The 18,299-nt window shown below is 41.0% G+C and overlaps 1 protein-coding gene across 8 annotated transcripts in view; it reads left to right on the top strand.

Moving 5' to 3' along the window:
* The window catches only part of NF1 (neurofibromin 1), a 1,379,374-nt gene that overhangs the window by 681,942 nt on the left and 679,133 nt on the right, over positions 1 to 18,299 (top strand). For 6 of the 8 annotated variants that reach the window (XM_069226657.1, XM_069226660.1, XM_069226653.1 and 3 more), the window contains exon 30: positions 6,529 to 6,591. The exons of the other annotated variants lie outside the window; for them this stretch is intronic. In XM_069226657.1, the coding sequence (XP_069082758.1) occupies positions 6,529 to 6,591 (63 nt within the window). The remainder of the gene's footprint in view (positions 1 to 6,528; positions 6,592 to 18,299) is intronic. 8 annotated transcript variants of the gene reach the window in all.

Raw genomic sequence — 18,299 nt, 5'->3', positions numbered from 1 at the left:
GATTGAGCAGTGGCAGTTGAAAGCTTTTGACCTTCTGCCTGACATCTGTAATGGTATCTTGCCAGCCAGGCGTCCCTCCACCAAAACGGTATGTGCCTGTCGTTGGAAGAAATTAGTGGCATGGTCCACAGACAAGTCTGTTGACCCCCTTTTAGCCCCTCTTTCTGAGGTTTTGTTGTTTATTCCTTCTCAGACCCAGCAGGGCTCTGCTGTGGGCACTCTGAAAGGTTTTCGGTCTGCCTTTTCTGCTTTTTCTTTGGTTGCCTAATCAACTTTTCTTGTTTAAGTCTCCATTGTAAAATAAGTTCCTTAAAGGCCTTACTGATTTGTTTGCTCCATCTCCATTCATTATGCCCCAATGGGATTTGAATTTAGTTTTGACATTTTGGATGCAAACTTCTTTCAAGCCTCTCCACAGTTGGTCCTCTCAGGCTTCTCACTTTGAAAACAGCCTTCCTTTGTGGCCATTACAGCTGCCCGCAGGAGTGAGCGGCAGGCATTGTCATCTAAGCCACCCTACCTTTCCATCTATCCTGACAAAGTGGTGCTTCACACTAGGGCCTCCGTTCTGCCAAAAGTGGTTATGCCTTCCATGTAGGCCAATCCATCACCTTGCCTACTTTTTGCGCACCCCCACATCCTTCTAAGGAAGAGGAGAGACTCCACCTCCGGGATCCAGAAATAGCATTGGCGTTCTACCTTGATAGTATTAAAGAGTTTCGGGTGGATGAACAAATCTTAGTTGTTTGTGGGTGCGGGCAGTGCAGAAAAAAAAACATCTGCAGATGGGTTGTTCTCTGCATTAAAATGTGCTTCGCACTGGCTAAGAAGCAACCCCCTGAGGGCTTGCGTGCTCATTCTATCAGAGCTAAAGATATGGCCAATGTGTTAGCATGCGGAGTTCCAGTCCTTGACATCTGCCAGGCGGCAACGTGGGCATCTATGCATATGTTTACCAAACACTACTGCCTAAGCAGTCAGGTCCATAGGGATGGGCACTTTGTCCGTTCGGTCCTGCAGGACTTCCTAGTATGATCTTAGTTCGCAGTCCCGCTTCCGGGGATGTTTATTGCTTGGGTGTCTGTTCCAAGTTAAGGAATCTACAACTAGGTGTCTATCAGATGGTCAAGTTATTTACCTTCTGTAATGCCTTATCTGGTAGAGGTGACATCTAGTTGCAGATTTCTCACTGATCCACCCTTCCTCCCAGCTTTGCAAACTGATTTCTAGGGACAGGAACTCCCTTTTAGGGGCTTAGGTTTGACTCACCGGTGGTCAGTGTTCTTCATGGCTCTGCGCTTCTGGTGTAGAAAGTCGTGAAAAAAGAAACTGATGTTAGCGCGTTAAGGTGACACATGTATAGGACCCGCTATTTCACATCCGGCGTGGACGCGGAGCCAATCGAGTTCACCTAAAGGTGCGCAGGGGTACTGCTTGAGAAAAATGTCCGGATCCAGACTGACGCCTGGGGAAATTCTAAGGTAAGAAATGTGGAACCAGATATTGTCTCTACCAGATATTTTGTTACCGAAGGGAAGTAACTTGTCTGCTGTCACTATTCTGCTTGCAGGGTTTGAGAACTTCAGGTCCTTTCAGTTCACCTACCCTTCAAAGTGTTCCATCTGATTAAATTGGATCTTCTAACCTGCCTTCTTATCTGAGGTGGTTTTGGCCTTTCAGATGGCATGTGTATCAGCCTCCAACCTTGTTCCCTCCTAAGCACTCAGGCAAAGAGGAGGGACACCTGCACTGACTGGATCCCAGGAGCATGGTATCCTACTACATTGGCTGTACACAGCAGGGCAGAGGGAATTATCAGCTCACTGTAAGCTTCGCAGTGACCAAATTTCAGTGACTAAATGCACATTTAATGTTGGGTCATCCTGTATACCGGAATCTGCTACGCACTGGCCAAGAAAGACACTCTGCGATTCATGCCTGCCTTCACAGCTCATGCAAGTGGAGTGCCTATTGCCAGCATTAAATGGGCAGCTATGTGGTCATCCTTACATATTTTGGCAAAGTGTTACTGCCTCACATCGCAGACACACAGTGATGGGAACTCTGCCCAAGCTGTTTCGTGATTTCCTTGGTTATCCAGCACTTTGCTGTCTCACCTCCCAGAGTTGCACTACTTCGGGACTCATTCATAAGGTGAGGAATCTGCAGGAAGATATATTCATAAGAAAAATTTGCTGACCATTGGTAGAGAGACTTCTGGGGGATACATAAACATCCTGGGTATTTCCCTCCTCCCTCTCCTTTCCCCCACAAGCTAGTGCTGTTGTACAAAAGTGTTTTATGCTGTATTTCTTAATAGTGGCTTACCGTTCCTCTGGTCACACCTTGATGAAGAGTGGAAACAGTTTCAGATACTGATGCTAGAATGCAGATTGTTGTACAAAATACCCTAGGAAAGTTGCATCTGGACACTGTGTCCAGGCTGAAGCCATTTCTTAGAAAAAAAACTTACAAACCATTTGGAAGCTTGGAATGAGCATTCATCAGGAGAGGAATATTCTGGAAGGTTATATATTCACTAGAAATATTGATATCGAAGGTAAGTATATTTTTTCTCTCTGTCCTCCCCTAATTGAAAGAAGCTTGTGTACCCTCTTTTCCACAGCATTTGTATAGAGTTGGTGTGCACAGTTCTTTTATGAAACCTGGTGTTTGTCATATAGCAACATTTAAATGAGCACAGTGCTTTAATTTGAAGTCATGGAAATGCTAGTCTGTTTCATTAGTGTGGATATTAGATCTCTAACAAGGTTGTTTTCTAAACTTTTACCTCCTATTTGTTTTTAAATAGAAGCATTGCATTAGCTGAAAGGCCCTCTTCAAATTGAACTGGTTGCAGTGACAGTTTGCAATATATAACTGTTGTTTGAATTAAATTATTTTTCAGCATACTCTCTGCAAGCAAAGCAAGAACTTGTGTCAAACAAACCTGCTCATTTTAAACCCTAATGCAGACTGCCTCTTCTTGTTTTAATAAGAGGTCATTTTCTAGGTACCTTTTAGTACCAACTGAATGCACTGAAAAACAAATGTATGAAGTCCAGAAATAAGAATCACAGATTATATCAAGGTCTGTCACATATATCGACATCATACAAATCGCGTAGTAGGCCAATGCTGTTCTTCAGAGAATTGCAGTAATCTGTTAAAACAGAGAAAAACTCAAGCATATTTTGTTCAGTAGTATAGAATGTAAAGTGACTTTGTTTTGCCTTGTAGCGGACGTTAATAGTTTTTCTTTGATGCTTAGTTTTGCATAGCAGCCTGCTGCTTGCATAGTGTGGTGCAGAAGCCCTGTGAGCAACCATCCAGCTAGGGACACCTTATTATACCTCTGCTGTAAGTGCTGAATTTATTTACTCACCTGTACTATTTTACTGTGACTTTTCAGTCAATCAAATTATTAATTCAGATTATTAGGCGTAGAATTCCAGTACATAAAATATACTTTTGTAACTAACACAGAAGGAAGTCATTACATTAAAAAGCAGCTTGACACATAAAATTATCATGCTAACCATACAAAATATAAGTTAAATTAGCATCTTTCTAAAATGCATCGAATCACATTGCCATTATATTTTGTTGCAAACCTATTAGCTCAGTTTTCCTGCACATCATTGTCTGTAAAGTTGCTGTTAAAATATACACATGCTCGCAAAACATTGTGACAAAGTCCTAGCTGGCACAAGATTCACAACAGTACTTTACCTTTCTGTACCATTCAACATAGGTTTTATTCATAACCAGTCGTGGCAGTATTGCAGCAATCACTTTTACTCTCCTAGTGCAAGATGTTAATTTTATCTTATGCATCATCTCATTTGACATTTATTTACATTTATAGTTTTTTTAATGTCTTAAGCTAGTACTTCTGTAAAGTCATGGCAAGCAAAATGATTGTTGTCTAGTTAAGCAATAAGAACATTATCTTAAAGAGCAGTTCACAGTATTTTCAGCAGCATGTAAATCATTACAAATTAAACAATGTCCTCGTAATGAAAACCCTACTCTAATTGACTTCTGATTATCTGTGCATATTTAAATTAATTTAACTGTAAATATTAGCTAACTTTGTATCAGAGCCTCTCTGTAACCATTTAATTTCCTTTTTCATCTGACTGCTTTTGCACTGTTAGAGTTTTCTGCTCCAAACAAATATATAGTTCAGTCTAATATAAGAAAACAGTTTTCACAAATGTGAACTAAGGAAAGGGATATGAAACAGAGAAATTAGGAACATATGTCAGTACATCCTTTTATGAAACCAGTTTAGGAACCGACTATAGCTTTGTTAAGAACAGCATGGGTCTAAGGATACCTTACTTTTTCAGTAGCCTAAGACCAGTTTCAAGCAGTAGGTGAAACTGCAGGAGTATCTTCAGGAAAGCCAGTCTGCCACAGCATGGTCTTTAAAGGACCCCACAGCTCCACTCCATATAGCACTGCTGATGTGATTTATGTCCTGTATCATTCCAGGATCGGGCTACCTGCTCCGAATTTCAGTAGGTTTTCTCTTATAGGAGGAAGTATAATTTCTGCATTCCTTTTATAAAGTTTGCTTTGAGTACCATAGAGTACTTATTATGCATAGTTATTTGTGTGAAAGTCTTTAAGCGAGTAATTATCCACTACCGTGTCCTCATAGTCAGGTTTACAAACTATGCCAGCAGACAGCCTTTAAGGTAAACCTATTTCATTGTAATCATTTGCAAGGGGAATGTCTGCTCTACCTTTTCACATAGCCCTCCTAGAAAATATTGCCATATTATATTTGGTTCATCTCCGCATCAGACTTTTTCCATTCTGTACTTTACTTTTTTGTGACATATCTTCCACTGCTTTAGGAGTTGCTATCCAACTTAAGAGTTATTCATATTTTACTACACAGAAGCAGATGTTTTAATAATCAATTAAAATTAACAGCTCAAAATATTTGAAATGTATGTCAACACATCCACTTACATACTCCCATCGCATCAAAATTTATTTAGGTTCAAAATGCTTTTTCTTATGTATAGGCTACCTTTTCTTTATTTAGTTTTTCTTTTCAATGAAAAATGCCCCATGTTTAAGGTAGATCTAGTCTGCATTCTGAAGTGCAATAAAACATTTTACACTACCCAGACAGAAATGTAATGTACAGACTGTGGATACTCAGCAATGATAAATATATTTGTATTGATCTATTGTTGCTGCATTATCGGCTGTTAGCCAAGCCCCTTACTTCAGTGCTGTTCATATTGCTCAGTCCACCACTTTAATGACCCCCTTGGTAAGGGATCTCCAACCATTTCACTAACATGAGCTACTTATGTTCAATGAAAATCATCGTGAGCTACTAATAAGTGTTGTACACATAAGACAGTTACATTAGTGACCACCATATGCACAGTTACTAGACGTGATCACCTCAGTGCAGGATTTCCAGCAGTAATGTAAAAAAAAGGCTTAGTCAATTTGGAATGCCTCTACAAGGGTAATACATACTAGCCACAGGTCCAGTGCCTCCTGGCACCAAGGTCATAAAGGCTCCATGATTTATCATTCAGATACCAGCTTCAAATAGATTTTGAAAATTATGGGTTCTGAGAATACACACAATTTCATATCATATACACACCTTTCCATTTTAGTATACATTTATTAATTCAGCCAACAAAAGCTTCTAATTTAGTAGGCTGGACCGGCCACAGGAGAGCTACTCACAGGTATCCGGAGAGCTACCTGTATTTCACAAGCTACTCATTGGAGAAGCCTACTCTAGGTTTTTTGGCACTGTAGGATATAGTTGCATTGCATAGCACAATTTTCTTCCATTTTCTTAAGGAGGTTACCATGGTGCAGCTCAGGTCTTTTATTTTGGAAGCGTGGTGGAAATGCTTTATATGTTAAAACATGATTATAGAGCTTAAAAATGTTAGTTACTTAGTACATTGCTAACATAGTAGCTTACTGTGACATTACAAACAAATTTTATTATTTATAGGAAAGAACACATTCTGTTTTTTTTATTTTTTACATATTCGACTAATAAAAATAGCTTCTGCTTACATGTAGCTTTCTCTGATGTCAAATATTGTTTTCGTGTATTTAATCAATATAGAATGTCATTCTAAAAGGAACATGTTGCTTAATATTTACTATATTTACTAATTGATGGGGGTGTATTCGGTTCATGGATTCCAAAATGTTATTTATAGTTGGATTTTTAAAGGAATTGCCTTATGATTTTGAAAAAAAGCAGTTTTACGTTGGAGCCAGAAATAGTAGAATTGATGTCACCCACCCAGTCCCTTAAGCATTCACTTCATGATTGCTTTGTGTGTAATGGTTTTTATAATTAGAAGTAGAAAATCACAAAAGTATCATTATCAAAAGTGAATCTGTTTCATTTTAGTTTTTTCTGTCATATTTTAACGTGTAATTGAATGTACCAGTCAACATTGTGTTGTTGTTGTGTGTAGTTGGTGCTGTGACTTGTTTGTACCCATCTCTGTTCTGTAGGCAACTTTGCACTCTCTACTGAAAAAAGCTACCATAAAAGAAAAAAAGGAAAACAAAAAATCAGTAAGTTTGGAGAACTTTTTATAAGCCGTTTCTTTCTAAGCAACAACCAAAAAAGAAAGAAAACCTCTTGCTGTGCATTCCAAACATCTTCACTCAAGTCTGTTAGATCTTCTCTATTCAATCATTCTACTAATTCTGGCACAAAAAAAAGCTTTCATTTCAATTAACAATCTGGAAAAATATTTTGCCTTATACATTCTCTCTTTGACTTGGAAAAATGCCATATTTTTATAAGCTTTTCTGCTTGGTCTGTGAATAAGCTATTATCTTTCCTAATTTTGGTGGAAAAGGGGAATAGGTGAATGTGGGTTGTACTTATTTTCTAGATTCTTTTCAGATCTAGACTAATATTTAGGCATTTCTAACCCATTCTCTATAGTAGTTTTGTATTGTGCATTCTGGTTTATCGTCAAAACATTTTCCCTACTTGCTTTATAGCGCAGTCTGGTGTACTATAATTGTGCATTTTTGCACAAAAGTGACCCACACAGGTAGGTATTGTTTTGCTGGTATTCACTGAAGTAAGTCTTGTGTGTTTTAATGACTGTGATTTCCAGTTAGTGTAATCAAAAGAACGTTTTAAGATACACTTATAACTATTCATAAGAACGTTCTTTAGTCTCCCTATGTGATTTGTAGCAGGTTTAATTGTCAGATTAAATAGCAACCTATTGGGCTCCAGATTGTTATAGCAGGAAAAACAACAGAAGTGGGAGGAGTCTAGGTAGGCTTGACTTTGAGTATGTCACTAGATGCTGTGATATGCAAAATGTAAGATATTGTGTTCCAGATAACATTAAACAAAAATAGGGTGTCTTGGTCAAATTTTATGTTTCTTTATTTTTCTAACACTGTCACTAATTGATTCTTTTGTTACTGCATACTTTCATTCAATATGAGTTCTTCACCCTTATATTTGTGCCGGATTCCAAATTAGGACTTTTTAAGACTCTGTTAAAGTGCATTCCGTATGACAACAGTTAAACTAATAGATCACTTCACTTGGGTGCATAGGGTTGTGTGTGTAGTCTCAAAGTCTGTAACCTAGGTGGGTGAGCTTGCTTTTCATTCTTCTGAGGTTAGCAAAATGGTACCACTGAGCTGAATATTGGTAAAAAATTTTACCAGCATTTAATGATCTTAATGACCTTGGTGGCTCCATTAATAACCTTAAATGAGTTTTATAGCACTACATTTTGTGCACTAAACATGTAACAAAAATAGAAATAAACATATACACACACACACACACACTAGCATACACATATTTTGCTAAGAAAAGAGAGCTTAAAATTGAGATAGTAATTTAAATTAATAGAATTAAATATATTTAACAATTAAATACAAATATTTAGCTTTTTTATTTCATTAAAAATTAGTCCATTTATTTTGTACTTATTTAAAATAGATAAAAAATATTGGTTTAAGTTCTTATTTTTTTTAACGTTTCAATAGGGGTAGTGTGTTTTTGAGGTTCAGGGATGAGTAGTGTTTAGGAGTAGTTAGGGGTCGGGATGGGTAGTGAATAGGGATAGTAATCTATGATTAGAGCTCAGGAATGGGTGACCGAAAGGGCAGTAAGGAATTTTTGGAATTCCGGAGTGGGTAGTGTATATGGATACTTAGTTATTTTGAGAGTCTACAAGTTGGTAGTGTTTAGGAGTAGTAAGCAGTTGTTTAAACTCTCGGATGGGTAGTTCAAAAGGGTAGTAAAGAGTTTTGGGGTCTCAGAGATGAGTACTGTGTAGGGGAAGGAATGAGTAGGGCTAAGGAACATATTTAAAAAAACATATTTAAACAAAAAATATAAGTTATTTGCACTATTATTCAATTTCTGAATTTAAAATAAAATTACAAATAGTTGTATCGTATTACATTATTAAAACTAAATTGAAAATGTTATATATGTCTATATATAAATGTGTGTTTAGATATAAATATATATATGTATAAGAATACATATATACATGTGTATAAATATATTCTCACACATATTTCTCAAAGAAAAAAACAAAAGATAAGTAAAGTTTGATTTGTGTTGAAATAAGGTACACACTAATGTTTTACAAAATGAAAATACCGTGTAATTCATAATTTACTGAGCCAACTATAACTGCTTGTGATCTCTTATTACATCGCTCATGACATGATGCATTAATTTACATCACTGATGATACCTCAAGTGACATTTGTGACATTTTGTTTCTTAAGGAAATGCCTTAAGTTTTACAGTTTGGATTATATCATGATGAGTTCAAATGTGCCACAGTTTTGTTATAAATATAAAATGTTAGTACTCTAGTCATGCAGTGGAATATTGTGGAAAGTTTCAGAAGAACACTGGGGAATTACCTGACAGGCAGCTACAGCTGTTGAAAGTACATTTTACTCAGTATCAGGCTCTATTCTAACTAAACTGAGGTGCTTCTATTATTGATCTTATTGAAAGTGTGCTCTCATTTTACTGCTGGAGCACCTTCCGCTACCCTTTAGGAGAAAATCATAAAAAAACATCATAAAAAAACAGTTTTCTCTCAAACATTGTTTATCAGATCCCCGCAGAAGATCAGCATTTTTTACAGGGTAAAATCACAGTAGAGCCACCACAATTCCTTTAGTTGATATGGTACAACCAACAAATGATTTGTACTGTTACTCAAATCATTTATCATCGTTTTTACTTGTTCCTTTTGTGACTCTCAAAAACAGGCTTTCACTGCATAGACTTCATTGGAGGCTATGTCCCAGAGTCCTGTGTTGAGTGCAGCAACATGTTGTCCATGTTGTTGACAAACAATTAAAGAGGGGATCCCCCAGTATTTGGGAGCGGAGACTCATACAGGGTACATATGGCACACACTCATTATTGACGCTACTTATGAGCAACTCCTGAGAGGCTCCTACTAGCCCCTATGTAGTACATCAGGGGTGCAGAGCTATGGGGGCGGACAGTCACCAGAATCTTTTTTTTTTTTTTTTAAATCACCCTTCGACAGCGAACTTAACAGCTAGATACTCAGGCCTTTCACACCTGCATCAGTGCAGACATGACCGTCACATACTGAAGGGAGGGTGCGAGACACTGGGGGACCTCTACCGTGGGGAGACATTACTTATCTTCATGGAGGCTAGGGAAGCATTTGCAGGGCACTAGTGAAGGTCTCCTGCAATGCAAAATTTAAAATGGCGCTCTTTAACTATGTGCATTGCACATACCTAAGATTGGTCAAGCTTAGCCGGATGTACAGGGATAGGGAGGTGGACTTCCCCAGGTGTGGGCCGGGAGGTGTGTCCTTCCTCCACCTAGAATGGGAGTGCCCCGGGGTTCAGGCATACTGGTTACAGGTGGCGATGTGACTGCGAGTAGTTATGAAGCTACTGTTTAATGAGACACCTAAAGCTGGGACTGGTAAGTCGGCCCAAGAGAGGCAAAATGGAATGGAAGTTCTTGCAACTGTTTTTTGATGCTGGCCAAACGACGAGTGGCTCTAGGTTGGCTGGGAACCCGGCGGGAACAAGATAGGAATGGGACATAGGGACACGGACGAATGCGGAGGCTACCCACTAACACGGCAAACTTGACTGACTACAAGACGACGTGGCAGCGTGATGGACCTGGCAAGAAGTCAATGAATGATACTCAGTTTGCAAGACCGATGTCACACTTTGCGTATGGACCTACAAGGGATCTGCACTGTTGACTAGTGGGATTGGGTGGGTTAGCACTTGACCTCTACTACACCCCACCGGTGGGCATTATATACGCAGGGGATGTACCGCTTAATAAGCTCTTATACCTGTTATTTCTGTGGAAAGAAATGTAATATGACTTATTCTCATTGATGTCTTGACACTGTAAACAACAAAGAGTTTAAAAAGAAAAAGAAAGAGGGGTTCCCCTCCCCCCACGCCCTTTTATATATGCCTCTTGGGGTCAGGGTGTGCTCTCTCTACCCCCTTATTTTAAAAAAATTAATTTTCAGGACACAGTTACCATGACCATGTCCCTGAGTTCTGTAATGACTGCCACAACTTTTTCTTCAGGTTGTGACAAGCCAATCAGAATTGAATAGTGCCCTTTAAAGTGGCCAATCAGAGTATATGTGGACACCGACAGTCCAAATATGCAGGTATACTTTTCTTTAATCCTTTCATGACTACCCAAAGCACCTCTTCAAAAGCAAATTTCACAAGCAGCTGAATGGAGTTGCAGCAAATTACAAAAAACCCACACTCCTCTTCTCCTTTCCTGGTCCCCACTTGGACGTTGGATGAACTCTTATGGAAAGTTTTGGAAAGATTTGTCAATTGGTGCCCGAGTTATTATTAGTGATATAAAACACACTCTTCCTATGGAAACTCTGACCAAAGTATAGCTACACAGTAGTGACCTCCACTATGTAATATACATGTTCGATGGCATGTGTAGCTGCAGATACACATGCTTTGCATAAGTCTGGCATCTACTGTTGGGCTTGGAGCGTTACAAGTTGTTTTTCTTCGAGTGGTATCGGCTAAAGGGTTTGGCACCCCTTCAGTATGAATTCCATGGTCCTGACACATGAATAACCAGCCGGACGCTGATACCTCGTAGACTACAATTTCCTTTCATCCACAAGACACAATATTAGCAATACCATGTCAGCAGTGATGTGTTTCCCTCACAAGGCACAACACTACACTACACACAGTGTTATACTTTACACCCAAAGTGCACAAAAATAGGGAGAAACACCCTGGTCTACCTATAATATCAGCTATTGGTGGTCTATTTGGGCATACTTAAAAATATATTGATTTTATTTCTTACAGGAATATGTGAAGATTTTAACTTCTTAGATTTGTGACACGGTGGATCTCTTGAAGCAAGTGTTTGATATCCCTTAGAAGGACAGCTATGTGTTGATCTCCATGGATGTGGCATCATTATATACTAGCAATTAGTCACAGTGATGGATTGAAGGCAATGCAGTATTTTGAAGCACTCTGCCATTCTGATAAAAATGGTGCATAGAAAGTAACTATTTCTTGTTCAGTGACCAGGTCGACAGGCAGACCAGGGGAATGGCGACGGGCACCTCCTCCGTCCCCAGCCATGCTAATGTGCACATAGGCTGGTGGAAGGAGCAGGTGCTTGGAACTGATTTCTCAGAAGAATTAATATAATTTTCTGGTCCAGATTCATCGATGACCTCTTTGTTATTTGGAAGGGGTACACAGAATCAGTGTAACCTGCAACTCACCAGTACCATTAGTAAAAACTGTGTGGTCTTTTTGGATTTAGAGATCCATGTACAGAATCACAGGCTTCACACTAGAATATATAGAAAGCCAACTACAGGAAATACCGTTTTACATGCGGACAGTTTTCACCCAGGGAATTTGAAGACTAGGATTCCCTGTGGCGAAGCGCTTCGTGCTAGAAGGAATTCTGGAAAGGATGGTGAATTCAAAATTGCATTGGATGAGATTGCACAGAGGTTCCGAGAACGAGGGTATGGTGAGTGTCATCAAATATTGTGTCTAAAAGTGCAAAAGTTAAGCAGGGAACAAATGTTTTTCCAGAAAAGTGCGGACAAAAGAAAGGAGGCCACACAGATGAAATTTATTACCCACTGCTATGTGAAACAGGGTTCCATTAGGAAAATTCTTAACAAATATTGCACTTAGTCAAAAATGACCAAATTATAGGTCCATCTAGGACAGTAAAAGTGTGCTACACTTTTAGGAGAGCAGAATCAATATGTCACCCTTGTCGAATCCTACCCCATTGTCACTAGCAAGAATTTCTTAAAAAAAAGTAAAGGTTTCCGAAAATGCTCCAACTGTAAAGCATGTGAATTTGGATTGATTAAAACCTATTATAAGTCATCTTTGGAGAGGGCCCCCATAAAAATAGCATGCATTTGAAAAACAGATTTTACAATATGTTTTGAAATGCCCATGTGGCTTGCAATATGTGGAGAGTACGATTAACCAAGTCCACAATTTAATTTTACAGCATGTAAGGGCCTTAAAGTACAAGTATCAAGCCTGTCCAATAGCCAGACACTTTTATGCATGCCAGTGGGAGTGTCTTGGCTACAATATTGTGTAATCGATGCAGTGACAAAAAGTATATGGGGAGGAGACAGGGAGTAGGAACTCTGGAGAAAAGAATCTCTATACTGTCTAAAACTTGCTACGGCCCCTAATGGGTTAAACCTGGATGAGGAATTACATTCACATTTGTAATCTGAGAATCATTCCCCTTATGAATAGATCAGGACCCTCTGTTTGTAGCTTCCCAACCATGTGGTAATACAGGGAGCAATCTACTTTGCAACAAGTGGCAATAACAGTGTATTTCAGCGCTGTCTATTCCTTACAAGGTAGAATGGATTGAGCGGAATGAGAAGATTATGTATGCCCACTTGAGCTTGATTGTGTTTAAGTGTTCATTCTATTCTTATAAGATTGATTGCAGGTTTTGATTGTGGAGTGATAATTTTACTGCGTCTGAATTTAATTTCATTTAATTTTATTTTGAATCAACTGACCATTGTTCCATGTAATGAGTTTAATTAACAAACAATGTGAAAATGAAAACAAAATCAATTAATAAAAATATATATATACACACACATGCACACACTTTTTTACTTGTTTGTGATAGGCAGTAGATATAGTTTCCATAGGTAAAGCATTTTTGTTTTGCTATGCTAATAACTTTTGCAACATTTGACAAATGTTCATGACATTTTCAAAGTGTCGTGATCAGTTCAGCTGCTGTCCGGAAAGTTTTGGGGTGATCAGACAAGCATGGGCCAAGGAAAAAGAGGGGTCCCAAAACGTGTTTTCACTGTGCAATATCTCATAGGGATTTTAGACACAACTACAGCCCGAACTGCTGAACGGAATTATGGAAGAAAGCTAGATTGGTCCAAAAAGATCTCTTTTGATAAATGGGTGTAAATACTTTCAGTAGTTTTGGAGTTATTACAGGGAAAAGAAATGTAGATATCTAGGGATACGGACTCTTCACAGATCTACTGTAGTCGCGAAGGATCCACGGCTCTGGAGGAAAATCAGGGCCCTGATTCCCTGGACGCAACCTGAGAGGACAGTTACGCCTGCCATTTTCTTTTTCGCATTGGGTTGTGGGGAGGAAAACATTTTTTAAATGTGACATAAGGGGTCGGGATACAGGTATCCTGGCCCCATAGGAGAGAACAGGAGCTGTCCCTCATAGGCAGAAATTGCCCATTTCTTTTTTGCCTGTTCCATTGATCAACCACGGTGCTCAGCATGGCCCTCTGAGTAAAGATTGACCCGGTGGGCATCCCCCACACGGCCAAAGGGCATGCTAGGTGGTGGTTGTATTAACATGCTGTAATTTGATATTACTTTATGTAAACAAAATAATGCAGCTTCACTCAAAAACACAAAGGCTATAGGGACGTTATAGTTTCGTTGTCATTTTACCCATACAAAACCTTAGAAATTCAGCAGTTGTCCCTGTTACGTACCATGCTACAGTGATTAGCTTAATCTGGCCGTGTGCGATTTCTGCAGGTCTGCCATTTATCCTCGCAATTGACCCTTCATGTGCCAAGCCCATAACGTTTAAGCAACCTAAAATGTATTCTATAATAAAATTAATGGACGCCCAAGTCATGAAGTTTAAAAAGTGGTATGAAAATCTCCTGTAATAGATTTTGCAGTTGAATAATCGAGCTAAGCGCTATGGCTACCTTGAGAATTGTTTGATGTCCCTTCCATGGAGGCAGATCTCTGAGATACTGGACAGTATCAGACGTAATTTGGATCAATTTATGAGCCAGTAAAGAAATATCTGTTCAATGGACTGTAGCAAAGTATGGATTAAAATGGGGAAATTGTTTTCTGCTGCATACTCCTGTGGATAATTCTCCCGTTTTGTCAAACTGCCAAAACATTGAGATTTATTTGAAACTTTCATAACCCTACTTTTTCATGGATGATTCCGTTTAAGGGTGCTCTCTCTATCTATCTTGGGAATCATGATGCAACATTATTTACTGTTTAACTGTGTGGCATTTTGGAAGTAGGTATTCACCCAGAAAATAGAAGTAAAAAAAAAAACACAACTCATAAGTCTCAGTTTGGATTGGATGGAAGGACAAGGGTGATTATGATAAATGCAGTTAGTGATTATTAAGAAAGGTACCGCACCATCCCGTAATGAAGAGAGCATGACAAATGGGATGAATGAAGTTCGAGGAGGAAGCCGAAATGTAGTTAGGATTTAATTTGTTTTACTGAATGGATGTTCTAGATTGTGATACAATGACTAAACAGATCTTGAGGTTTTTCTGGCACAAGGCTATTTTTTGTATTTCTTACTTTACATTTCGACATGCATGTTCACAGCAATGCAATATTAGCAGCTTTTACTAATGAGACAGAATTCCAAAACTCTCCACTCATAGGAGACACTGTGTAGGAAAGTGCCTCTATTGACATCCCCCCACACACACTTTTTAACTGGTTTCTATTGGAATTTTGACTTAAAGAGCACTGGGGTCCTGCTAACCAGGACCCCAGTGCCAGATCACTTCTCCCAAAACTGCACAGTCGTTTTTCCCAATTGGCAAACCCTTTAGCACCCATGGCAAGTCCCTAGTAAATGGTTCCCCTGGTACCTGTGGCCAGGGATGTTAAGGAGGGTCCCTAAGGACTGCAGCACGCAGTGTGCCACTCTAAGGGACTCCTCACCAAGCACATGACATACTGCCATTGCAGGCTGCATTTCTTGGTGCAGCCAAAAGTGAAATCATGACATCGCACCCAACTTTAGTGCCATGTCCCCTAAACGCTGCATGCAATATATGTAATTCAGTCCTCTAGCAGGCTTTACAGCCCTAAGGCAGGCTGCATTATATTACAAGTGAGGGCATATCTGCATGAGCAGATATGTCCCTGCTATGTCTTTGACAATTCTTAGACATAGTAAGTGGCTAGGGAAGCCATTTTAAATGCATGTGCTGGACACTGGTCAGTACAAGTTCCCCAGCTACTTGATGGCTTCACTGAAGATAGGAATGTTTAGTATCGAACATCTCAGATTAATCAACACTCACTGATGCCAGTGAGGGATTTATTAATAACTACACCCAGAGGGCAACTTAGAGATGTGCCCCCTGAAAACCTACCAATGGTAGGAAAGTACTATTTGTTTAGCATAGTTACCCCCACTTTTTGCCTGATGTCACTGTGTTTAGACTGTAGTTCACAGGGATCCTGCTACCCAGGTCTCCCGTATCTGTGCTCTCTCCTCTAAATTTGGTTGCTGCTAAACGTTTTACACCTACAGTTGGCATACTGATACACCTATGCAGGTCCCTAGTATATGGTACCCAGGGCATTGGTAGACTGGAGGTCTCCCATGGGCTGCAGCATGTATTGTGCCATCCATGGGAGCCCATGTAAACTGTGTCTGCAGGCCTTCCTTGGCAGCCAGCATTCCTTGGCACCCTTTCACCACTGATATAAGGCTTGCCTTATATCCTGGTTACTGCACTATGACACTATAAGTCACCCCTCTGGTAGGCCCTTCAGCCCATGATGGACAGGGTGCATGTCCCTAATTGTGGGGGTATCCTTGCATGAGCAGGGTACCTCTACAAACTCCATTCCCCGGGCTTTGTAAGTGCGGGGAAACCATCTTAAAGTATGTAATGGACAGTGGTCAACATGAGTGGTCCAACTTCATAATGGCTTCTCCGAACCTAAGCATGTTTGATATCAAACATGTTGGAATCATGCAGCTACACCAATTACAGTGCTAGGTGCATGATCCCCTGTACTCTGGCGGTTCCTTAGACGATCACCCAGTTCTGCTTGTGCAGCCTTAGGAGGTCTGGCTGTCAGCCCAAGCTACTGCTGACTGTTCTGCTCTCCTGCTGGTGAGCCTGGCTCAGGCAGAGGAAGACAGAACAAAGCATTCCCTGCAAAGGAGCGGTGTGATCACCTACCCCTGTGTATCAGATGTCTAAGGGCTGGGGTGGTCTCTCAGCACTACCAGACTGCTTTGAAGGGCGCATTTGTGCCCTCCTTCCATAATCTAGTTTACACCAGTTCATGAACTCCTGGTTCCCGCTCTGGTGCAAAACTGCACAAAGGACAGGGGAGTCACCACCCCACTGTCCAGCTCCTCCCCAAGGGACGAGCACAGAGCTCTGCCAGGTGGCCACTTGATTCTGTCATCTTGAAAACAAGATGGGCAAAGGCCCCTGGGAGCATCTGACTGGTTAGGCCAGCTAGATGACATCCCTGACCCACTCTGATAGGCGGGTCACTTCAGAAAGTGAACAATCCCCTTTTAGGGATACTTAAGGGCTACCCCAAAGGTGAGTCCTCCAATTCGTCGAGCAAGATCTACATGGTACTCTCTGCAAGGCATCTTCTGCTCCTGGCCTCTGGAACTCCTGCTGTTCTGCTTTGGAACTGAAAAAAGTCTGCTTCCGGTGGGAAGGCTCCCATTGCAACATTGTTTCACCAGATCCTGCAAGAATTCTACTACATCCAAGGCTTTGCATCCTTCAGGGTTACAAGGCCTCTGTTTGCACCTGGAAGCACGAAGGAATCTCCCTTGGAGTGAAGGAGTCACTCCCCTGCATCTGCAGGCACCTCAAGACAACTTTGACTGGCTGCTGTGGTCTACTGTTCCACGGACTTTGCAAGGCTCTGCATCACAGGTGGTGGGTCTGTGGCCTCCTCTTGTTCCTGCTTGTCTTCTGATCAACTTGGGAGACTGAGAGTCCCTGCTCCTGCCATTAGAGTGGAACCCCTGTGCACCACATCTATTGCTCTTGCCAAGGCTTGTTGACTCTTCCTCCAGGAGACCTTCAGATTCCAACAAGTCCCGGCCTCTAGAACTCTGCAACTCGAAGATCAGTACCTGTTCTGCATGTCCTGTGACATGGGACTTCTGTTTTGTTGTGCTGCTGAAGCATCCTCGTGACTCCCTGTGTCCATCTCCTGTGGGTAACGTGTGGGGGCTCTGATGTCTTCTGCTGTCCCTCCCACGTGCTGAGGGCCAGCCCTGACTCTCCTTCAAGGGAGAGTACTCTGGACCTTGCTGGTCCCAAACACTTAGCAAATACATCTTCAGCTCCTGTTTGCGTTTGCCAGTGCTTGTTGGTGGCCTCCCTTGTCACTGACCCTCTTGCAATCAGGCGACCATCGAGGGACAGCTCGTAGATGACTCCTGGGATCATCTGCAGCTCCTGGAGGCCGCAGCTGAACTTCTTCCTCCACTAACTTGCAGAAACTTCACCTCTAGGAGGGTGGGCACGGTCACCTGCCCCACCTGGGCACCTCCAAGGGTGCTGGACTCTGTCCCCTTCCTTTTCAGCTCCACATCCGGAAACTGCCCCTGGATTCCACCAGCCGGGTCCACGGTCACAACAGCAGCTGGGCAATCCGAGGCTTCCATTGATTTCAGTGAGAGTCCCTTCTCCCCTCTTCATCCAGGTCCCCTGGTAGGTACTCCCGTCTTCTGGGTACCCTTGGGTGGGAGTACTCGCCAACCTTCCTGTTGTCTGTTGGTTTCCTCGTGGTCCATTGGGAAGGGTCCTGAAACATTCAAACTCCAACCCTCATTGCCTGTGTTAGTCAGTGGGACGACTGGTAGGTAACCATCCTGTATCTAGTTTCTGGGAACACTTGCCGTACTTACCTCTGGT

Source organism: Pleurodeles waltl, chromosome 3_2, assembly GCF_031143425.1.
Source record: "Pleurodeles waltl isolate 20211129_DDA chromosome 3_2, aPleWal1.hap1.20221129, whole genome shotgun sequence".
Classification (NCBI taxonomy): domain Eukaryota; kingdom Metazoa; phylum Chordata; class Amphibia; order Caudata; family Salamandridae; genus Pleurodeles; species Pleurodeles waltl.
Note: the sequence above shows the minus strand (reverse complement) of the source record. Positions and strands in the feature narration are given on the sequence as shown.